Consider the following 24,829-nt stretch of genomic DNA (forward strand, 5'->3'; position numbering starts at 1 on the left):
GTACAAATAATAATAATTGATACAAATCTGGAATTATTCCATCTAATAATTTGTTCAATAATTAATCTTTTGTCCTCAATGTAGAAAATATCCACACTTATTCTTATGTTGTGAAAACATAGAATACCAGTTAATTGATTCTTCCTTTCACTTCCTGTTTCCCAGAATTCCATCCGACACAACTTGTCGCTGCACAGTCGTTTTATTCGGGTGCAGAACGAGGGCACTGGGAAGAGCTCTTGGTGGATGATCAATCCGGATGGTGGGAAGGGTGGCAAGGCCCCGCGCCGACGGGCCGTTTCCATGGACAACAGCAACAAGTACAGCAAGAGCCGGGGGCGCGCAGCCAAGAAGAAGGCAGCTTTGCAAGCAGGGCAAGAGGGGGGTGCGGAGAGTCCCTCCAGCCAGCTCAACAAGTGGCCGGGGAGCCCCACCTCTCGCAGCAGCGATGAGATGGACCCCTGGACCGACTTCCGCTCGCGCACCAACTCCAATGCGAGCACCATCAGCGGACGCCTCTCGCCAATCTTAGCCAACCCCGAACTGGACGAGGTGCCAGACGACGACGCACCGCTGTCCCCCATGCTGTACTCCAGCCCCACCAGTCTGTCCCCTTCGGTCAGCAAACCCTGCTCCACAGAGCTCCCCCGGCTGGCAGACTTGGCCGGTACTATGAATCTCAATGAAGGGCTCTCGGACAACCTGATGGATGACCTTCTTGACAACATCAACCTGACCCCTTCCCAGCAACAGTCTCCAGGGAGTGTCAACGGCAGCAATGGGGGTGGCGGGATCATGCAGAGGAGCTCCAGCTTCACCTACGGCTCCAAAGGCACGGGCCTGGGTTCCCCTTCTGGCAGCTACCCCAACTCCATCTTCGGCACCCCGTCCCTCACTGGCCTACGCCAGTCGCCCATGCAGACCATCCAGGAGAACAAGCAGGCCACTTTCTCCTGCATCTCCCACTTTGGCAACCAAACCCTGCAGGATCTGCTCAGCTCAGACTCGCACAGCCACAGTGACGTCATGATGACTCAGTCGGATCCTCTCATGTCGCAGGCCAGCACCTCCGTCTCCTCGCAGAGCTCCCGCCGGAACATCATGTTGCGCAGTGACCCGATGATGTCCTTCACCGCCTCCCAGTCGAACCAGGGAAGCCCTGTGAACCATGGGAGCCTGCTGCACCCTCAGCCCCAGTCTCAGAACTCGCTGGGGGGAAGCCGGGCTGGGTTGTCCAGCCTGGTCAACGGGGGCATCGGCCTGGCCAATGAGACCAACAGCCTGGTTTCTGCCAAGCACCAGCTCCAGTCTCCCAGTGGCAGTAACCAATCTATGCAAATCTGTAGCTCTGACTCTTCCTTATACTCCAGTCTCAGCGAAAGTGGCATCACCCTTCCGTCCATGAATCAGGACAAGTTCCCTAGTGACCTTGACCTGGACATGTTTAATGGCAGCCTGGAGTGTGATATGGACTCCATTATCCGCAGTGAGCTCATGGATGCTGATGGTTTGGACTTCAACTTCGATTCGCTCATCTCCGCTCAGAATGTTGTCAACCTTAATGTGGGGAACTTCACTGGTGCTAAACAGACCTCCTCCCAGAGCTGGGTGCCTGGTTGAAAATCCACTCTCTTTTACAGGACTAGAGATGGGCAGAGCAGGTAAGCTCACTTCAAAGCAAATACCTTTAACAGTTTAAAAAGTCTCTCAGCTGACAAGAATGAATTAATCATAAAGTGTTGTAAATCTTCTTTCTCTGTAAGAGAGGAATAAGAACAATAATAATAAAGAATTAGTAATCAAGTATTACAGGACTGGCAGCTGGCAATTGCATACAGATCAATGGTCATATGTGACTGGGGTGCCCAGATAAGCGAAAAACTGCCAGGGTGAACATGTAGCCTGTAAGAGTGCTGCATACTAGTGACCCCTTTACCGGGTGACTGCTGAGTGCACTGAGTGAGTTACAGAAGTGACATGACTCCCTGTGAAATGGTGTAGGATACTGATGTGGAAGAAGACCTGGTCTTTGGCCATGGTGGAGTTACGCTGTCTAGGCAGTGGCACTCTGTGTGATCGGAGCCCACAAGCAGCCAGCATTCTGTCCCGGCAGGGCTGGGTAGAGACTATAGAGAGACTCTACTCGCTGGGGTATCTAAATCTACTCTGAACAAACTGCAGTATGTCCAAAATTCAGCAGCCCAAATCCTGACCATGTCTAGTGCAGGTGTTCACATTACTCCTATCCTGGTGTCCTTGCACTGGCTTCCGGTCAAATTCCATGTAGACTTTAAAATCCTCATGCTCACCTATAAGGCTCTGCATGGCTTGGCACCTCAGTACCTGTCTGAACTATTAACGCCCTACTCCCCACCTCGCAACCTTCGCTCTTCTAATTCTGCTCTCCTTACTGTCCCCCAAGTCCGTCTACATTGTATGGGTGACAGGGCCTTCTCCTGTTATGTCCCCAAGCTCTGGAACTCTCTCCCCAAGGATATCAGAGAGTCACCTTCTCTAAACTCCTTCAAATCCAGACTCAAAACCCTCTTTTTTAGAAAAGCCTTTACTTAACTGGTTCCACTCTTCACCCCTCTGCTTTTCTTAGTACCACAATCCACATTGTTCTCTATATATTGTAATTGTGTTTTATCTTGTGTATTCTTCTTATTTATTGTTGTTGTCATCCTGTAAAGAGCTTTGAGAAGCCACCTTTAAAGGCGCTTTATAAAATAAAGTTTTTTATTATTATTATTATTATTATTATTATTATTATTATTATTATCCTTGTCACACTCACATGTAAAATCTACACACGCTGGTTCTACATTCATCAAATTATAACATATCCTAACGACAGAAAGGCAGAGTGTGCAGTGTTGAAGAACAGTGTTAATTATTGCATTGTATTGATTAAGGTAATATAATGGGGCACAGTAAGAAATAAATAGGTTCATAATAACATCACTGTAATTTTGATTTCTTGGTAGCATTCTTACACTTGCTGGAAAAATACATATCCAGCTACCTAGCAATACTGACTGTAAATTGAGCAGCTGTTGGACTGATATCTACTACTGAGCAGCCCTGGGATCCCTTGGATCCTATTGGTCTATTGCTAGTGTGATATAGTAAACACTTGGTCAAACATACATTTTGGAACATGAAGCAGTGTAATAATACAAATGATAAAATAATGACTGATTATTGATGGTTTTTCTTGTTCTTTTCAAATGACAGTTATGTCTTGAGAAAAGAAACATATTCCACAGAAGCTTCTTATTTGTTATGTATATATGTTCATGCAGTGAGCATCTGTTAATTTCCTTAAAAATACACCAAATCTGACAGGCATGCCAAAATAATAGTTCTTTGAAAAGATAATAAGCTCTTTCCTCCAGCTGCATGTAAACAACACCTCCTGAACCAAACAATCTAACAACCAAGCAACTGTACTTTCACATATTAAATTGAATCCTTAATTTATACAGTAACAGATGTGTATTTTACACCTATGTGCCTTTCATATGCCATACTGTGAGGATAAGCAAAGATAATTAAACTCAAACTGGTGTATTTAGTTTACACTAAGATGAGACAGACCTGTGGATAACAAAAATGCTGTTTTAAGACCTGTGAAAGCTCCTGCAACTCTTTGAAGAGGAAGTGGGATGAAATGAAAGTTACTTTAAGAGGATTGTTTTTGTAATAGAGGTTAAAGGCATGTTACAGTTTGCTAAAATAGGGTTGATATAGTAAGATTGTTCATTGCACTAGAAAGGCCTCATTAACATTCTGTGTACAATGTTGGTCACCATGTGATAGAAAAGATATTGGTGCTCTGGAATCGGTCCAGAGATGAGCAACCAGATACATTTACTGGGCTCAAGGGATGTCCTACGTTGACAGACTAAAGGAACTAAACCTTTTTAGTCTTGAGCTGAAAAGACTACAATCCTGAAAGGCACTGGCAATGTCAAACAAGCAGTGCTTACAGGGAAAACTACAGGGAGGTAATGGAAGTATATTTAAAACTGAGAACAGGAGACACTTCTTTACCCAAATAGTTGTGGGAATATGGGAAAAGCTATCTACTGTAGTTAATCTGACACCTGGGCTTCTTTTAAGAAACGTCTGGATGATATCTTTAAATCAATTAGCTACTGCCAAATGGGCTAGATAGACCGTCCTCTGGTTTGTAACTGTTCTAATTTCTAATGCATGTAGAAAGAATTGTGTCTTAATTATGAAGTGGAGCCCTTGACTTCTGTTACATTACTAAAGCTTCCCTTTTCATCTCTTGAACCTGAATGCATTTTACTAAACAATACATACCTTAGTGGTTGAACTAAATGGCTTGCACTGCTCTCTGAACAAATGTTGTTTAAAACTTTGATATCTGTACTAAAACTGAATGTGGTTCAGTTTATGTACAGATATTTTAAGTTAGTTGAACTCATAATGTATCATTCCTGAAGTGGTTTTATGCAATAAAGTGATTCTTATTCATTTGTTTATTAAGCAATACACATTTTTGCTTAATTAAATTTAATTAACTTTTAGATTTCCTTAAGAAATCCTCATTATTCTGAGAATTTAAAACCCAAAACCGTTTCCTTGAGACCTGGCATGATTTCTATATTTGCTATGTTTGCACCTCCGAGGAGGTGAGCTGTTAAGTTGAAAGCTGATACCTCCGGATAGTACTTCAGTATTGAAGTGAATAAATGCATCACACCTGATTTTACACACATTTTATTCATTTGGCCAATAAAAAGCGAGGTGTAAGTGCTGCTTCACTGAAATACTCAAGTAGCGACACAATGATGATTCTAGTTACATACAGCATATTTGTGCGTTTGTGATTGGCAGTATGCCTGCTTGGAGGATTCCAGACCGGGAAAGCTTAAACGATCATTGAACAGTTATATTTACAGCTAATTCCATTGATCTGTTCACTTTTGCGATGTTTAGAAGCTAGAAGTCACCACAGGACATGTGCTTTTACATGAAAGTAATTAAAACAGTTCTCCTTTATATGCGGACACCTCACTAAAACCTAAATGGCTTTGTTTCATACTGCATGTTTACTATTGTCTTATATTACATACACAAGCATATTCTCAGTGTATGTCCAAACTGTGCCAAGTTTAATTGTGCCAAGAGTCTTGTGGATGGCACTAGGTCAGGGTGCCACTGAGGTTAATGAGGAAAGCAGCTTGGTTTTGGAACATTAGTGTATTAATGTACATGATACTTTTAGGAATCATATGGGATGAGAAGGAAGGTCTTGCCACTGTGTGATCCATGTGATCCTGTAGGGTTTGAAGAAACCTGAGAGGGGAATCATCGCACAGTAACTCTGGTACATTCAAGGGGGAGTGCAGCAGCAGTTATGGGAGCATATGTATTACTTGTCCTGTGTCTCAAATTCAAGAGTATGACATTATGAGGGTGTACTGGGTGGAGTAGAGATGTACAGATGGAAGAGCAAACAACACTCACCTGTTTCCTAAAGTGATCTGTGTTCAAAGTGGATTGGAAACAATGAGCTGAAACAGGCTGAGGCCCCCGAATGAGGTGGAAGAAATGCTCATTCAGGAGGGAAATTAAGAACTGCAGGAATGATCGGTTAACAAATCACTTTCAAAGATGTGTGTTCTTAATTTGTGTGCTTGCTTTGCATACATTAGGCACAGAGTCATTTGAACCATCCTTGTACAAACCCTAAACCTGAAAATGTCACGGAAAGGCTCTATTGCCATAGGGGGTGAGCAGCTTGTGTTTTTTGTTTCTTGCTGTATTGCTGTATTTCTTGTTTCTTGCGTACAGTTGCTACGGTGGGGGATTTAGAAAAAAAAGGGTGTTTTATTAATGTTCTAAACCTCCACCCACGTTAAGAAGCATTGAAAAGATTTGTGTGATAAATGGGATTTATGTGTACATTTAGACCGTAACCTTGACCCTTTCAAGGCAAGGGTTAAGGATGCTGGAGATAAATATTGGGGTTCTGTTCTATACTGAAAAAACAGTGTTGCCATAGGCAACAAGCAGAATTTTAGATTTAACATTGTGAAGACGGCATGGTGAAATAAACTTACAGGAAGTTTGTTTAGAAGGGTTTCATTCAATTCAATTAAAATATACCTAAAATATACATCCATATAAAATCTATGTGTGTTTGTGATAAACACTTAAAATAAGTGGTTTAATACACTATATTAAGTCAGTGTAAGCCTGCAGTAATTCTTTAAGAAACAGGCATTAGCGGGAGTGCTGGTTTTGCCAGCAGCCATGTCACCCTGCAACTTACAACTGGCAACCCACTGGAGCTCAGCAGGTGTGAGCCTGGTCAGTACCTGGATGGGAGACCTCCTGGGAAAAACTAAGGTAGCTGCTGGAAAGAGGTGTTAGTGGGGCCAGCAGGGGGCGCTCACCCTGTGGTCCATGTGGGTCCTACTGCCCCAGTATAGTGACGGGGACACTATACTGTAAAACAAGCGACGTCTTTCGGATGAGACGTAAAATGACTCTCTGTGGTCATTAAAAATCCCAGGGTGTTTCTCGAAAAGAGCAGGGGTGTAACCCTGGCGTCCTGGCCAAATTTCCACGTGCCGAGAAGCGGATCCTGCTGATGCGGGATTAACGCTGGGATGAGAGAGAGCAGGAGTGCTGGTTTAATAATGCGTAGGATTCTTTGGAAGTAGTGGACAACCGGAGGGAAGAGAAATCATGTTCAAGAAGTGTAGGAGCTAATTCTGACTGCAGTATAAGGCATCAAGGTTTGCTTTCTTATCCCCAACACTCCTCTCTCCGGAGAAGTGGCGTCTGGAAGGGGCAAGACTTTTTCTTATGTCTTAAAATAAGGCACGCAAAAGAACAGTTTGCAAATGTGTGTACAAGTTTGTTAAATAGAAGGCAGTATGTCAGACTTCTACTTTGCGATATGACCATGGTGAGCTACAGTGCTTCATGGACACAGCAACACATGCTGTGCTGTACAGTATATTGTACTGTATAAATTAACATTGATAATCAACATCAGCATCAGATAACGATATCAATCACACAAAATTGGAGTAAAACAACATTAAACTTGTCAGTTTAATAACTTTTCATAATCCTATACTATTCTCTCTAGTAGTTACTAGGGCGTAACTACTGTACCTGTTGTTTTCCGACTCCGTAAAAGCCATTTTCTGTCATCAGATTTCTCATTGATCACACTCAGTGTATACAAATGAGAGAAAAACTGTGTAATTTGCTTTTTGTTCTAATACAACCACAATGCAAGTAAACCCTTTTTACGAATCGGAAAAAACATGACTGCAGCAACCTTTATTGCTTGGTAAAACAGGAGGCAGGTGTGAAGAGGAACCCACAGCATGTCGTGCCTGAATTTAGTGGTTTATTTTTGTTTTCTGTCTCCTGAAACACATGTGCAACATTAGTTTTAATATGGTGATTTTCAGAAGCCTTCAGAGCGGCGACCTGGCTATAATTGTTCTTAACATACTGTAGGTTCCAGGAACTGGAGAGTTGTAAAGTTACTCCAGCACAGAACCGGCAGCTGATGACAGCAATTGCTTGGGTTGAATTTGTAGGTCCAGGAATCAGTACCTCAACAGCTGACTAAATTAACAGTGAGAAAAGGTCAAAGAACAATCACCCTTCAGACTCCATCACTCCCATGATATTTCACATTGAGTTGAAAAATGACATTTCACATTTAGCAATTAAAACAAAAATCCAAACCAGTGTGAGAGTGACAGTACAATGTATTAACTGGAAGCTCGGTACCCAGGATGAGAACACATTCATCATGCTGTGATAGCAACATAAAGTAGTGAACAAATGTATTTGTTCTGTAAAGGTCAATACAAATGTATATAAAAGCCATTAAGAAAAGTATACTGTACAATTCGCCCAGGTGAACAGTAGTATGCAGAGTTGTGATGTGACATAATCTTGTTAGAAAATTGAGATGTCATAATGCAAAGGCTGCTGGAGTGAAGGAATTGCAAATTCATCTGTTTTGTTTTGTTTTGTTTTGCTTTCAGATCCTTAATGTGATGCAAGACCCAACACAATATCCTTTGCCAAACCAGCCGTCAGCACGATGCGGATAGTAGTCTGTTTTCAGAACACAGCCACTTGAGAATTTTACCATTGTTCCCACAAAATGAAGACATTCAGTCAACAGAAGATACTTGCTTCAGCTTTAATGAAGTTCCCGGCAAAAAAAGAAAAACTAATTAAAAAAATTATGCAATCTTTTCTGAAAAACCTGTAACAAAAACATGCACCGACTCCAGAGAGATATATTGTTTTAAAAGTGAACTTGCAAGTATAATGTAGCCTTTTACAGTAGTTTCTGTAAAAATGTTATGTGGTATTATTATCCTATAAAGTGGTTTATGGGGATGTTTTAGTTTTAATTTCTTCTTGTTTTTTTTTTAAGTTTTTAATGTTTAAAGTTTATGTTCATTTTTCTAATGATTACCTTTCCATGGTGTCCATTTTAGAAGTATGTATCCAGTTGAAATAATTAAAGAGAAAGTAACAAAAAATCAGGGAAATAATCATTTTGGCAACATTGTTTCCATCACACTCAGATATCTACCTTGTTGATCATTATTATAAAGGAAAAAGGCAAGACACAGGAAGGCTTTACTTTTATAAACTGGTGCACGTCATTTGTTTTGGGTTTTTTTTTGGTTGTTTTTTGGGGGGTTTTCCATTATTTTCTGTAATACCTTAACCCCTAATTATACATGATTCGGAAGCAGTGATTTAAGACGGATAATAAATGTTTATGTGTCTGTAACTATAGAATCTGTCAAGATTCTGTCTGGTATACTGCAGTACTTAGGAAATGGGATAGCCTTTAACAGGGCTGTGGTGACTCAGTCCGATATAATACAGTATGAAGCCAAAACCTGTTCTAGCATTGTGTACGTTGCTATGCCCTATTGGGTGCTAAACAGTGTTCAGCCTGTCTAAATGGGCTTTTTAATTTCCAGCTGACAAAGGAAGAGGTAGTGATAACTAAGAAGAAAGCCTGTTTGGCATCACATGGCAGTGTTAGAGTTAAATATCCATTTGGAAGCCATTTTATTGAGGAAGTGATAAGCTATCTTGTATATTGCCAAAATTACTTGAACATGTAGAAGATGCTGGCAGCCAAAAAAGCAAAAAAAAAAAAAAACGATACAAAAGTTTTAATTCAGAATGTTTCTCTGTGTGAATTAGGGACTTTCATATATGCAACAGCCCCAGTGCTTATGACGTTTAGGGTATAGACAACATCAGACATGGGTCTAGTTAAATGGTTCTCAGCTTTTTATTTTTCTTTGTAAGAAACAGATTCTTAAAATAATAATGATGTGTAATCTTTTTCTTCTAGAAAAAGGAGTCAAAAAACATAATCAGCTTTTGCATTCTTTTTTACACAAAATAACTGCCTTTCTTTACTTCATACGCAAAACTGAAGCATTCATAGAAATGCCACAGTTAAACTTTCATTTCCTCTTAATGCATTTTTAAAAACATTCTACTTATCCTACTTGTTATACAGTACATATATATATATCTATTTATGCATACACACTACACACTGTGTGTGATACATATATATATATGTGTTAATATATGTGCATAGCTACCGTTAATTTTCTACTAAAACCAGGAAAAGTGAATAGTAGAAGTACAAATATAAAGAGAGAGCTCTGAAGGTAGGGTAAGAATAAGAGAAAACTACGTGAACACAGGCTGCCAGGGAAGCTAAAAAAAAGTGAACTTGATTTCTGGTGCAGCTCACTATTTGAGTAGTTTCAAGCCTATTTCTTTGGAGTAGACTGTGGAGGTTTCTTGTTTTATAGGATATTGTAATGCCTAATATATTTTAATATGAAGCCGGGGCAGATCATTATGCATGGCTGGTAGGTTATTGCATTAGCAGTGCAGCCCGAAGTTTAGTGCATGACCATCCTTCACACAGATTACCCATGTGTCACTGACACCCCCAGTCCTGCGTGACCCCCCAGCACATGAAAAACTGACCTCCACCTCCACCTTCTCCACACCCCAAGAAAAGTAGCTTTGCAGTGACACCGATCAGTATGATGGATCTTCCTTAGACAATATCGTAACTTTGAACACCTGTCCCATTTTATATAGCAGCCCTGCCAGTCCCCACCCCCTCCTGTACTGCTCCTCAGTGTTCTCGCATTGCCGTTCACTGAACGTGTACTTTCTGTGATGACGTGAGTAGGATAATAGCATATCGGCAGTTTCTGCAAATTAGTGATTTTTCTCATTCCTTTCTTTTGAGACATTTTCATCCGCGGCACTTATTAAGGTAGTATGACAGGGAAGGCTGTGGGACAATCAGGAAGCCAAGAGGGAAAAAAAGGGAAAGTTGGGTTTGGAATAAGCACTGTTTGGTCCTGTCTGAAACACGTCCACTAATTTAGCAGTCTGTGTAATCAGAAATTCTTCGCCTGTGTTAATCATGAATTCTGACAGAAGTAGGGTACAGATTGGACAAAGCGATGCACTGAAACATCAGGCTCTGGTCTGGTCTAAACCTCCGGGTGCTTATAAAAATGCAAAGGAGCTGGTTTGGAGGAAGTAGAATTTCCATGTGCATGTGACGGAAGATAATGGAGTCCAAGATGGGTTTCATTGGCTCGCCAGTAAAGATTCCACAGCAGGTTCGCATTTTCCTCATAACATTTCTGTTTACAAAGTTCAAGAAGGGTTAAATTCCTTCCTCCACCTTCACCACCTCTCCTTTTCCCCCCTCTCTTTTGTCTCTGTGTTTCTCCTTTGCCAAAAAGAAAATGTAAACTAATGCAATATGTGTTTGAACAGGCTATTTTAGGTAACCCTCACACTTTCAACGAGTGGCTAAGTATCTTTCTTTTTATTTGGGGGTGGGGAAGTCCTGAGCTGTAGTTTTTTTTTTAATGTGAGAGATTTTGTAATCACAAGAAAATGAGAACATACTACCTTAATAGTGGATAACCCATCGAACTTAACCTTTCTCCCTTTGATCTCCAGTAGTAAAGCGCTTCTACTTGATGTTAGTGGATATTTCCCTGTGTATTCCATTTTGAATTGTAATCTAGTTTGTACAAGAAATGGTGAGCATGTAAATAAAGCTCGGTGAAGCTCTACAGTTTCTCACTGGAAGTGTTATCTTTGTGTTTTCTCACCAGCATCTTCATGTAATTAACAACAATGCACTTGAACATTGACTCTGAATGATTTAGAAGTTGCAATTCTATTGCATTCATATGAAGAAGTGTTCATGGCTTTCTCCTTCCTTAAATGAGATTGGTTTCCACTTTTTTGTTTTATTCTCCAGTCATTTCAAAATCCTTGAATGGGAAAATTGCTCAATGTATCAATAAGCAATCCCCACCAAAGCTGCATTTTCTTGTCCACAGAGGAATCTTCAGTGTCAGAACTGAGCACATGCAGGCAAAATAAAGAGGGCTGCATAATGAAACTCTGTTACTTATTCAGTTAACAGTTTATAAAGAAATAAGTTGTGTGGGGGAATAACTCCCTTGCTGGGTCGAGCCAGCACTTGCTTGGGAAGGAAAATTTCTTTCCCTCTTCAGGTTTTTTTGTGTGATCAGCAAAATGTTTAATAGAGCAAATTGCTCTTGTAAGCAGAACAAAACACAGTATGCAACTGCTCTTAATACAGTATATTTCCGGTGTTAAAATGCTTTTGTTTTTTCTAAAAAAGGTTTCTCTGTACTTGTACCTGTGAATAAGTCTTTATATCTTCATTGACAAAGCAGGTGTAATTGTCTGAAATGGAGACAAATGGAAAATTATTTTTTGTTTCATTTACAGTAGATAATACAACCAGATTCTATTAATATGATACAATGAAGGAAGTTAAGCAAGTTTAATACATTTTCTCCTGGGATTACACACTTTTTAAAACCTTTTTAGGTTTTCTAGTTTTAATTTTTCTGGTTACTGTTTTCGGTTATATGTTATATAAGTCTGTTTTTGAGACAATTGCATTTGTGTATCTTTATTTGAATTTTGTAGATTTCAAAATCTGTACTTAACTGGCAAGATTTATTATTCTGTTGACTTAACATTAGATTTCACATGTAAAATGCAGTAATATTTCACAATGTTCAATTATTATTATTTAACTTGCTAAAATGAGCAGTACATTTGGTCATAAATATATTGCTATGATATTTCTGTATACAGTGTATATTAGTGTCTGGAACAGGGGCTTCTGTACTGTCAATGAAGAAGGACATTTGATAACACCACCTGTGGAACAATTACTGTATATCATGTGTACTTATTAAGGCAATGCAAGAAATTGCAAAGAATTTAATTGTGGCCTCAGAATTATCAAGAATTATCAAGTATTAAACATCCATCCATCCATTTTCCAACTGCTTTATCCAAGTATTAAGTATTACCAGAAATAATTACTACCTAAAGCAGAATTAATACATCCAGAGTTTTGCAGTTAAGCAGAAAAGGTATCAGTGCTTTTGTCAAGATTGGCAGTTTTTTGTCAAGATTGTTTTAATTAAAAATAAGAAAATCAAATTTGATTATCTTTGAGTTTCGATAGTTCATTGCAAGTACCAGAATGAAAGAGTGGCATTTCTGACAGGAGAAACTAGTCACTAGAAAAAACATTGTATCCTTTTCAAAATCTCCCTTTCTATAGTTCTAGTGCTATGACTGTATTCCAATGAGCATGAACCACTGTACACGACCCAAAAAGGTAGGTTGAATTGTCTGAAAGGTAAAATAAAGTAATCAAGGGCAAAGCACAGTAAAGTTCAATTTTTCAATATTTAATGCATCAAAGCCACCTATTTTGTCATTATTTTTTCAGTATTTGAGCTTTTGGTGGCAGCGACACCTCCTTCTTGGAACAGCAAGCTGAGGTCTGTCTCACTGTACGTGACTCTGCCATTGGTGCTTGGCATGTGCCACAGGTCTGGAATATAAATGCCAACTACTGCTGAAAGGTCAAGTGTCTTACATAGCTTACAAGCAGCCTTGATGTTTATCTAAGGACGTGTTCGTGTATTTATATACAGTGCCTTAAAAAATATTCAGACCCTTCCCACGGTGTCTCATTCTGTGAAATTATAAAATGTTGCATCCACCTTTTTGAAACATAACAGTTTCTTCAAAACCTGAATGTTTCAACTGAAGACTTTGAAGGGTAAGATAAATTGCACTAAATGACAGCAAAAACTAAAGAGGAAAAACTGAAATATGTTGAATACATTCAGACCCATGAACCTAATGTGTGGTTGAAGTGTCTTTGGCAGCATTGACAGCTCCCAGTCTGTTGGGGTAAGTTTCTGCCTCCTCTCCACATTCACATGGTGCAGTTATTGCCCTTTCTTGGTGGCAGATTTGCTCGGGCTCTCACAGGTTGTTTTGGACAGCGCTTTATAGGCCTTTGCACAGAGTCTCAATATGATTGAAGTCAGGACTTTGACAGGACTTCTCATGAACATTCACTTTCACATTTTTAGGCCACCCCAGTATATCTCTGGTTTTGTGCTTTGGGTTGTTGTCTGGCTGAAAGATGAATTTTTGTCCCAGTTTTAAGTCCGATGTAAAGTAGGTTTTTCTCTAAGATTTGCCAGTACTTTGCTCCATCTACCGTATGTTCCCATTAACCTTTACAAGCTTCCTAGTCCCTGTTGACTGTTGCATTGTGTTGGGTTTGCATCAGGTGTGACGTTTAGACTTGAAAGTTCCAATTTTGTTTGACCAAAAAGCCTTTTGCCTTTCGCAGTATTGTTGCAAGCCCCCTGCTGAATGAGAGATGTTTAGCTGTCAGTCCAATACAAGTCCCTTTCGTGGAGTGACAGGATCTTGTCGACTCATGGACATTTTCTCCCATTTCAGCCACTGAACTCACTCTTTTGAAGTCCTCATCGTGCATTTGTAAAGAGTCAATTACAGCTATTAAACTAAAGTATTATCAGTTGTTATCAATAAGAGTATCACATATCCACTTCATTAACTTTGCTTCTGGTGATGAGAATGAAAGGGAAATTATGTACAGGAGCAAGACACAAACTGTCTTTGCAAAAACAAGAAAGCACTATTTGAAAATAAAACAATTGCAAAACGTTTGACCGAAAAAGTTCAAAGTTTTAAAAATAGCTGACAAAAGTTTAAACAGAGAGAAAAGAACACTTTGTCTCAGTGACTACAGTGCTAATAAATTGCTGGAAACCATGGTTTTGGCTTATAAATCATTTTTAGAGGAGATTAGGACATGGATTGAATTGTCTTCCTGTATAAATGCAATACTTTGTTTTTCAATGATGATATTTTAATACGGGTCATATATACATCAGTAACTGTTTTCATGAGGATTTAAATAGATCCCGTTTGACTTTTTTATACTTTATTGAAAAAAGAACACACGTCTATAGAACTGTGATTGGGAAGGTGGCCACCTTCTTGACAACAGTGTCGTACAGGAATACAACTGTCCAGGGGAGGAAACAGCTGGAAAGAGTGTTGCAGCCAGCATCCAAGATCACTGAGCACAATCTTCCCTTTGTTGCCTCTGTTCGTTACAGTCGCATCAAGTGGAGAGATACGATGGTGTCTACAGGCCCCTTTCACCCTGCCAGCTCCCTTTTTAAACTTCTCACTTTGGGGAGGAGGTTTCAAAGTATCAAATGCAGTCCTGCTCGGTTCTGAAATAGCACCTATCTAGAGGTCTCTGTATCGCCTCAGTATGCAGATCTTTGTTGATGTAAGCATCATATGGGAGTGAATATACACATACTGTACTATAAGTGGAATAGACCTTTTTGATTTTTAAATTTTAAGTCTAAGACTGAATAATGTGTAAAGTATGTGTAAGTGTAGTAAGTGAAAATTTAGTTGTTTTTCTTTTATTTAATTTGGGCTGCACTTGCACAATTTCCAATGACCTTTGTTGACATGACAACAAAAAGAATTGTATCTTGAATCTTGTATCCCGTTTAAGGGAGTTAGGTGGAAAGTCAAAAGTTTCTGTTAATTAAAACTTTAAAAGGATAAATTGAACACATTCTCTTTGAAACTTTGAAGTTCTTGGAATAACATTTTTTGAATTTTTGATCTAAACCACAAGTACTAAGCCCAGACAAAATGACTACTTGCTAGGTTTGTGCAAGGGCATTAAGTAAATTAGTTAGTCAAGGAAAAGTTGAATCGTGTTCACAGCATATTTTTGCTTTTTAAAACTCAGATTGTTCTTTTCAGCCCTGGCTGACCTAGTTGAATTTCCTTCAAGGCGATGTCTTTGGAAAATTGAAAGGAAAAATCCTTTCAGTTTTACATTCAAATTTAACATTGTAAACCAAACTTTCAGGCAGACAAATTGAGGTCTCCATCATACTGAAAAACATTGCGGGAGCCAGCAGCTCACCGCAGTTCACCACAGACCCGAAAGCCAAAGGGCATAACCTGAGAATGAACTGAAAGCACAAGTACTACAGACAGGATTCATGCCTCTAACAGAAGGGAGGGCCTTTAGGGAGCAAAGTACATTGGCATTGGAATTATATTGATCGCCTTCCTGGCAAACCGTCAACACCACTTATCCCTTATAAAACAATGTATAGAACAACCAGACATTGCTTCAAGTCATGTTTAGATTTGGCTTCTAAAAGACAGCAAGAAAGTAAAAATGAGGAAATGGAAACAGGGGTATTTGGAGACACTACATTAGCCTATTATTGTAAAAGACTGTTATAGCACAAGTTACTTTTTTGTTCAACAGATCCACACCCAGCTTTTAGCCTTTAATCTGTAATGTGTTATGGATATACAGTACAGTATCTCACACACTTTCAGTACATTGAACTGTGAATGATGCATTGATCTGATGCCAGCTATTGTCTCAAGTAATTTGATGAATAACAATATTGCAGTGTTGTAGTAGAATAGAGGAACCTTATCTGGAAAGCATATGCAAGCACTGAGACAAAAGCCAGGAAGTCAATGGGTTTTCACCTGTTCTCTCTGTGCCCACCCAGAGATGCAAGTTGGGAAAAGACTGTATAAGTCTACTCTAAAGGCTACTGTCTCCAGTCTCCGACGATAGCAGGCTCTGATATCTATTGTGTTTGTTTAATTGGATGATGGCACAGATTCTGCATGGATACACGTTGTTTCCCCAAACTTCACGCAGGAGAAGGATCAACATAAAGCAGCAGCCATTTAATACCAGGTTCCTGCTTAGATTGTTGGTAAGTTACATAAAATGCACATGTAGTTATTGCCCTGTGTAGAAGTGTTGTTACTAAGTAAAGGCATTGCATTTCAATATAGAAACCACTGACAAAAGAAGTGATAAGAAATAAATTAAAAAGCAAAATGAAAAAGAGCATCACTCATGAGGTGAAAGATCATGGCTTAGAGGAAGTCAGATTTTAGAGGTATAACAGTGTGTTTAAAATGCCTGTTTAGTGATGGGTAGTGGTTTCTAATCCTGTTCCTGGAGAGCTGGTATGTCTGTAGGCTTTTGAGGTCGATTTAAAACAGCAGAACCTAAAGACCTGGAAAAGGCTCTTAAATTGGTCCATTTAAGCCAGTAACCAGCAGTTAAAACTGGACTTTTCTGTTTGAAAAGGGCAGTTATGGAAAGATCTTACCAGTAATGGCAATTAATAAACTAATGTAAGATTCCCCATATACAGTAGTATGTTAGATTTACAATCTATCCAAGAGTTTGCAAAGAGTTTTTCTTCTCCTCCTGTGCCCTAGTCCTTAATGTCCTTAATAAAATGTGCATTTTACATACCATCCCTGCAAGCTGTTTTGCTCCTGGTTTTCTTTGTTTACTTGAAACCAATAAAGCAGAGTAGCAGTTAAAGAGATTAAAGGGTAATATTGGTTTTTTTTTTTCCAGAGGAAATTTCATTTTAGTTCTTACAGTTATTGTCATGTCTCCTGCGATGAACTAGTGTCTCGAGCAGGGCGTATCCTGGCTTGCATGTGTTTTCTGTCAAGTTAGGCTCCAGTTCATCACAACCCCATAATGGTGGTTATTGAAAATGAATATGTACTTTCCTGTGCATATTATCCAAAAATAAAAAACCTGCAAAGACCTAGAGGTTAGGTTTTTTTTTTGCCTTGAATCACTCAAGGCCTCTCCAATGGGTCATTTTGGTCACACTCATTTATGCAGGGTGACTTGAGATGCTTGGTCGACCTTTTTGATCTCTTCCTGTTTCAAAGCACATCAGACCTGTAACTTAAGGACATTTCCTTGTCCAGTGGATATTGAAGCTCAGTGTGTTTAACAGTTCTGATACATGCCTTCTGATTGCGTGCAACATGATGTCAACCAAGAACCTTGTCGTGCCAGCAGATAGAGGTCAGAACTGGAAGAGACAAACTGTCCCGGCCTTTTTTCCGGAAGGTGATGCTGCCTTCTCTCCCTGGAGGTCATGTTCTTCACAAGCAGGATGCTGCCACTTCTGTTGATGCTGAAACCCAGCATCGCCTGGTTCTTATAGCCAGATACTGCAATACAGCCGCTTGTTCACCAGTGCAGCCTCTGTGCGTGGGACCACAGCTGTGAAGAATGGTTTCCACATGCAGAGTGTCTTGCGTTACAGAAGGCTGCAAAGGAACGGGTTGAGCTCAATTCTACGCTGCAAATTAGAATGGAGAAACACAGCCTTTCAACTGCTGAGCCTTCTTCAGTTGGGGGCCGACAGCTTTTCGGCTACTGAGCCTTCTTCTCATACCTAAATAAATAATGATTCTATAAAGTTCAGCCTCTGCCATTTGTCCTTCCAGAATTTTCATTCTGATATTTTGTCGTGTTTAAAGTGTCTGCAGGGTTTACTCCTGTGGGCACCACAATCAATTAGTTATGAAATGTGTGTGGGCATGACTCCGGAGTGTTTCATCAAATATTTCCAAATGTTATTGTTGGAAAGAAGCTCTTGTTATTTCCCATCCATAAATAATTAAATTACTGAAGTTTAAGGATTGCTAAAAGTGGGACAATCCTACCTTAGTGTATAGCATTACAGAAGAATGAAATTGAATGTCGTAACAGCTACTAGAGTCCGCTTATATCATTTCCTCAAACACACAATTATGCCTTGCATTTCACAAATAACCAGTCTGTTGCTGTGAGTTATAGTAGCCCTGTAACAACTACTGGTATTGCATCTTCTTTTTACAACGTGAATTTAGTGTTGCGTGCTTTAAGCATTTAATATCTGTTTTGGTCTCGCTCAGCAGGTGATACATTTGTCCCTCGTTATTCAAACTGCCCATTATTCCAGATAAAGGCGAGTGGCAGTCTGTGATTTGAGAAGCAACTCCTGTCAACTGCAGAGTCTCTTCGTGTGTAATAACCACATTGTGATGTCACCTGGTTCTGTTCTAAGGAATGAGCCACAGCTGTGTATCCCAGGAGCACACACCTGGGGTGGAGTTCAGAGAGCCTGATGAGTGCACTTCACACTGTCTCCTCTGAAGTTCAGTTTCTAAACAGTGTGGTTTGTCTTACTAAGGGAAAGGGCATTCAAGAGACCACATTATTGTTTTTGTCTGCATGGTTTCAACACACCAACCTGTACAGGGAATTCCTTGGCTAATACCCTAATAAGGTGTCAAAATGACATTACTCAAGTCCAGCACAATAAAGAGGAGAACATAAAAAAACCAAACGGCATCATTGCTAGTTACCACATCTGTTAAAAGAAAATAATTTTTATTTGATTCAGAGGCAGTTCCAAGGTTTCCAAAGCTGGGAATGCCATTAGCCTGGAATATTAGGGAGAAAAGCCTGAGTCCTCATAGAGAAGCCGAGAAGCAACAGTAAGTTATACTCCCACAGGACTGCAACACGAGACCTCTCATTCTGTCAGCTGTGTCCCTTAAATCATAAATCACATCTCTGGCTCTCACCAAAAGTCTCTTTCTGTGAACCAGCTGGATATACACTGGTGTTTACTACAGCAGCAGAAAAAAAAAGGTTTTAATATGTGTGGAATCTTCATAATGCATCATATTTATAATTAAAACTTTCCCCCAATGGTTAAATTTAAATTTAGACATGCATGTTTGAAGAGATGCAGTGCGAGATTAATAATACATAAATAAACAATACATTTCATGAACTGCAGAACCCCTTCTTGTCATATATGTCTCAGTAATGAAGATAATGGTACATTTTTATATGCTTAATTGGGACACTAGACTTCATTACATTCAAGATTCCTTGCACAGAAATTAATTAATAGGTATATACATTATGTGCTTTTATAAGCCCACAATACCTTGTGTGTAATTATACAGTATGTGTTACTGTAAAAACACAAAACAGGGGTTTGCACTTATTTGCTGAATTATTTATGGATTTTTAAAAAGTCTTACTGTGCTATAAAGTGCCCTCCAAACATTATTTTTTGCCTCCCAGTGAATTTGTATTTTTGATCATGAGATTAACATGAATTACATGTGCACTATAATACATGTTTTATTTTTGGGTAGTTGCATGCATACTGTGAATTGTATTTGGAAAAAAAATGCTCAACTCAGTGATTACAAGTGAACACGCATCCTTAAACACATTCACTGTAAGTACATTTCAGAGTGTAAAAGTATTTGGTTGTACATCCCTTTGAGGCAATAACTGCATGAAGTCTGCGACCCACTATGCATGTAGAGTGGCAGCCATTGGAGTTGCTCTGCCTGAGCTTTGCTGGAGCCACTGACAGTCCTTGTCTGTTCTTGCAATGTTCTGATCTCCATCGTTCTTCAACATGTAATTGCCAGCTCCGTTGGGTTTAAACCTGGAGACTGATTTGGGCACTTTCCACTGTTCCACATTTTTGTACATCAGTATCAAGTAGTATTAATTGTCTTTTGTGACATTTGTAGTATTTATATATGGAAAACACACAATATATCTAAAATGTTTGTTGGGCTAAGTTTGGTCAGCAGCGTGTTTGTTTTGTCTTTTAAAAATAGTGAAAACTGCATTCATGTGTACACTCTAAATAGAAAGGGCAGTAATTTAATGACAGAACAACACACACTATTAAATTAAAGTATTTGCTCCCCCTAAGGTACTACCTAGTATATCCTACTTTGGCTTCTGATTCAGTACACAAACACTGCTGTAACTGGATTAGATGTTACCACTTGCCCTCATTCTTTGATGTCAGGATGTGTGACTTCGCGGGCAGCTGCAATGTGACAACCAATCAGGCAAGTCAGTCCTTTTCCTCATCGGCAGAAAAGGTTTGCTCACTTGTGTGCTTTGGATTTTTGCAGTGAAAAGAACCTACGTTCAATGAGCTGCTATTTTCTATTATTTTAGTTATGAGCAGGGTTTGACACTTTGCTATACCTGTACTTCATAACATTCGGATTTAATTTGTTCCAAGACTCAGTGTCCCGGTGTTGATCTGGATGGCGACAGTAAATTGTCCTGCAGGTGTTTGTATTTACACTGAAACTCTGTGGTGCACAGGGGAATTTTTTCCCCTCACACTGTTTGCATTAACTGCTTGTGATGAAGTGTCTGTCAGCATTATGCTCTTACTTGACCAGTCTTAAACCTGTTGGGCTTCTCTTTTGTCCGTCTGTAGACAATGAGTCACAGTGACTCAATAACACTTCACCCTGCACTGTTGACAAGAATCACAAAGGAGAGTAATGAACAAGTGTGACTAAAGCAATATCCCTGAAGCTGAATGGTATATATTTATCTATTTTCAGTAGGCTACACTCACAGACCTATCCAGTTTTTGTCAGTTTTGTCATATTTTGACATTTTACTGTTTACCTGTCGTGTTAAAATGGAACATACAATGACCCTATTTATAAAATGACATAATATTACAATTAATGTTCTCAGTAATTCCCTTAAACCCGAAAGATTTGCACTGATGAGTTCTAACACAATGTCATAGAAGCACTCAAAATTCTTGTTTGGAAACCCCAGCTTTGGGCTGCACACAAAATACCTGGTGGTCATATTGTATATTCATGCAGGGGTCTGGGGATTAGTTATGGATCTGGGGTGCTGTCTGCTTGGAGTTTGTATGTTCTCCCATTGTTCACGTTTGTTTAGTCCAGGTGCATCAGTTTCCTCCCACAATCCAAAAACATGCAAGTAGGTTAATTAACTTTAGGGAAAAAAGGCCTGGTGTGAGAGTGTGTGTCTGTGTGTGTAAGCATAAGAGGAATAAAATTATATTAGAAGCAGAATGTTGGAATGTACTGGTTTATTTTTTCAATGGCATAAGAATATTTATTCCTTTTAAACTTTTTTTGATGACTTAATCATTCTATAAAACTGCCAGATGAGCCTCATATGTTTCTCTTTTTTGGGAAGAGTGATCCTTACAGTGTCTGCTGTCTTGCTGTTATCCACACAAACAAATTAAACTGCCCATGCCACCATTGTGAATTCGGTATTTTTGAGCTCTTTTCACACTGTTCAGCCATTTTGCAAAAGACAGGATGAAGATCATATTTTACAGAAACAAACTATGTACTAACCTAATACCACAATCATATTTTTATATTAAAAAATTAAAGCATTCAATATATTAGCAGTTTTGGATAGTTCCACCACTAAAATAGACCATACTGCATTGAAGTGTTGCCTAAAATCTTTATTCTGCAGTGCATTGTCCATCATTTCCATTTCCCAATCCTGCCTTTTAAAGTAATAATTCTATGTCAAATACTGACGCCAAAGTATTCAACATGTACGGTATAAAGCTTTTTGCTTCAGGTAAGCTTATGTAGCTGTAATAAACTGTGGCTCTGACATTAACTCAAAGAGTACAGTAATGTTAGAAAACAAGTGAAAATCATTCGCTCCACAGCTGTGAGTGTCCTAGAATGCCACAGTAGTCATTATGGATTCCTCTTCAGCTGCTAAGTGCCTGCAGCTTATTTCCCAGCTGCCCCCAAAGTACTACAGTGAGAGGAGACGTCGAAAATCAAAACTAGATGATCCCATCCAACACATCAATTCAAATTGTTATCGACTCATTTGTCTACTGAAATCAAAACCTTTCTGTAAGTAAAGCTTCGAAGGGTTCCGTTTGTTTGAAATAGCATGGGCAGTGGTCAAAAATGAGCTTTTTGTGTTGTTCTCAGAGCTGTCGATGAAATGAGCTGGCTTTCGAAACTCCTTGCTAGAGATGAAAGATAACATTACGTCACCGGAGGATAACAAGCAGTCAGCAGCTTCTCAGAGTGTCTGAAACCATTATTGAGATGATAAGGGACAAGAACAGAGGCCAATTAATTATTCTTAAAAACTGATGCATTAGTAATCTTTATAGACACCTCCAACAGCCGCTGCCTTAGTGTGTTGACTTTAGTCATATACAATGTTATAAGTTATGGTTAATGGGGCTATTTTATGTGAATAGGTGTGTGTGTCAAGTGCAAACAGTGTATTAAACACAGTATTACACTGTACAGTACAGTAGTTTTGTTTTTATTAGTACGTATAAGTACATGCAGTGCCTTTACAAAGCCTACACACCCTTCCCAAAGTAGCACATTTTGTGGCCTAAGAGCCTGAAATCAAGACACATGAAATCAGAATGTATTTGTTACACCAGAACCAATAGGATTGTAGGATCTTTCAATTAATTTGCAAGGGGTGAGTAATGAATCCCACCCATTTTCCTAGGTTTTAATTTTTAATGACTTTTCAGAATGCTTGAGTATGTGTTTTTCACTTGGAGTTTATGTATTACAACGTGTGGAAAAATAAAAGAAATTCTGATTTATTGTGCCTTGATTTCAGGCTGTTAGACCACAAAATGTGCTGCTTTGGAAAGGCTGTGGAGACTTTCTATAAGTAGTATATACAAGTGGTTATCTCACACCTACGGACTTCTTCATGGAAATGTCTAATTGCTGTATCTTAATTACCTTTTATTTCTGTATATTTCATTTCAGTCATATTCTCAACAGCTCTGGTTAACCTCACATTGTCTCATCAAGAACATGTCATGCCCAGGCTGCCAGCAACTCTCAGTCTTCTGTTGCCCTGGGAACCCGTAACATTCCCAGGTGTGATCGTGTTCGGCCCAGGGCCATCACTACACCCTCAGGCCTTTTGTCAGTAGGCCCCTCACCCTATCAATCAGCCAAGTAATCATGCAATTTAATTCTCCATATTTAAAAACGTGTTACTCCACAGGAACGGTTCTCTTACATTGAGTTATCTCAGGAAATGCTGCATTCCTCTCTGTTCTGAGAGATGCGTCAGCCCAAAAGCCTTTGGAACCTGAAACCCAAAACCTGCCTGCAACCCTGACACCTAGCATTGATCCAGTGGTGTCTTCCCAGAACCGCCCATCAGTCTGCATGTTCCACAGTTCTTTCACTTTGTCTGCCATAATTCAACTCCATCCCCGTTCATCCTCAGCTGTCTTTGATGAGTCCCAAGCGCCTTCAACATCGGCTTTTCTTGCCAACCACCAAAGATCACTGAGTCCCTGTAATTGAATTCCATCTAGTCAGTAACCACTAGCTGCAATGTGACAGAAGAAAGTTTAGAGGGCTTTAATTCTAAATAGCCCAATTTAAGTATCTTGTCTGTCTTATCCTGGATTGCCAAAGGTAAAGAAGAAATCTATGATTTAGTAAAATGGAACACACTAAAGGGAAGATATTGTAACATCTATGGCTTTAACAATGATTCTTTGGGTGGGACTTTGCAGAAAGAGTTGGATTTTCTGCATTCTCTGTGTTCAGTATCCTGCACTGTAAGTGCCAGACAAGTAGTTCACTACTGTGGACTACTGTGGGCTCCCAGACCCTGGAATTACTGGACACTATGGAGGCAAGAGGTTATGGGGGTTTCTTCATGGAAGAAAGTGCTCAGGTCTCTGGTCAAACAGTAAGTGACCAGAGTGAGAACTGTCCCTGGTGCTGCTTAGCACATTGCAGTTGCTACGGTAACTGACCTTTGCTCTAAAACTGCTTCCAGAAAATGCCCTGCTCTTTGAACCATGACGTGCGAATTAAAAGACTTTAAAGGCAAGTAATGCAAAATTATACTTCAAGAATCTGCAGTTTTATCCCAAAATGACAACCATTGACATTCACAGGCATGCTATCTTTTTAGTTTCATTTTGAAGTAAATGGGAAATTAAACAACCATTCCAGTAATCTAATCCTCTTTTCATGTTCCAGTGATAGAGTTCTTTACACAGTTTTATATGACTAACATTGCATAAGAATGGGGCAATACTTATTTCAATAGGTCTAATTCAAGTATGTCTGTCCTTAATTTGAGGTAGGAACATATGCTAGCTTGTGTCAACTTGTGCAAGTAACAAATTAGGTTAATATTCAATAGGCGAGCGATTTACGATATGCAATTTCTTTTGGACAAATTGATCTCTTATCCTGAGGCTGGTATTTACTTTGCCTCATAAGCGATAAAATGCTGTTGTAAATGGTATATGAAAGAGTGACTGTCTTGCTTACAGCCAATGTGCCACAAAGTGTATGGTGACAAAAAAAGCTCTGAGTTCCTCCAAGATCCTATAGTACTGATATGTAATGAAATCTGACAGATCAGGAGAAAACACGTTTTTTTATTACATACAGTAGTTGTAAAGACCTTTGACTGGCTGATCTGATACTCAGTTTACAATATTTCTACAGTAGGTGTCTCAAATTTTCCGTAAGGGATAAGCTGAACCGCGAAGTGATGGGAAATAATTAATTAAAAAACAGAATAATAATAGTAAGAATACTATAGTGGGAATATTGGGTAAAACACAGAATT

At 39.3% G+C, this 24,829-nt stretch overlaps 1 protein-coding gene across 1 annotated transcript in view; it reads left to right on the plus strand.

The window, feature by feature from the left end:
• The window catches only part of foxo3b (forkhead box O3b), a 79,076-nt gene extending 67,889 nt beyond the window's left edge, over nucleotides 1-11,187 (plus strand). Inside the window, exons 2-3 of the mRNA XM_088625771.1 lie at nucleotides 166-1,661; nucleotides 8,058-11,187. Coding sequence (XP_088481897.1) covers nucleotides 166-1,620 — 1,455 coding nt within the window. The 3' untranslated portion in view covers nucleotides 1,621-1,661; nucleotides 8,058-11,187. The remainder of the gene's footprint in view (nucleotides 1-165; nucleotides 1,662-8,057) is intronic.
• The last annotated feature ends 13,642 nt before the right edge of the window (nucleotides 11,188-24,829 follow it).

The sequence above is a fragment of the Lepisosteus platostomus genome, chromosome 3 (assembly GCF_059453375.1).
Source record: "Lepisosteus platostomus isolate fLepPlt1 chromosome 3, fLepPlt1.hap1, whole genome shotgun sequence".
Taxonomy (NCBI): domain Eukaryota; kingdom Metazoa; phylum Chordata; class Actinopteri; order Semionotiformes; family Lepisosteidae; genus Lepisosteus; species Lepisosteus platostomus.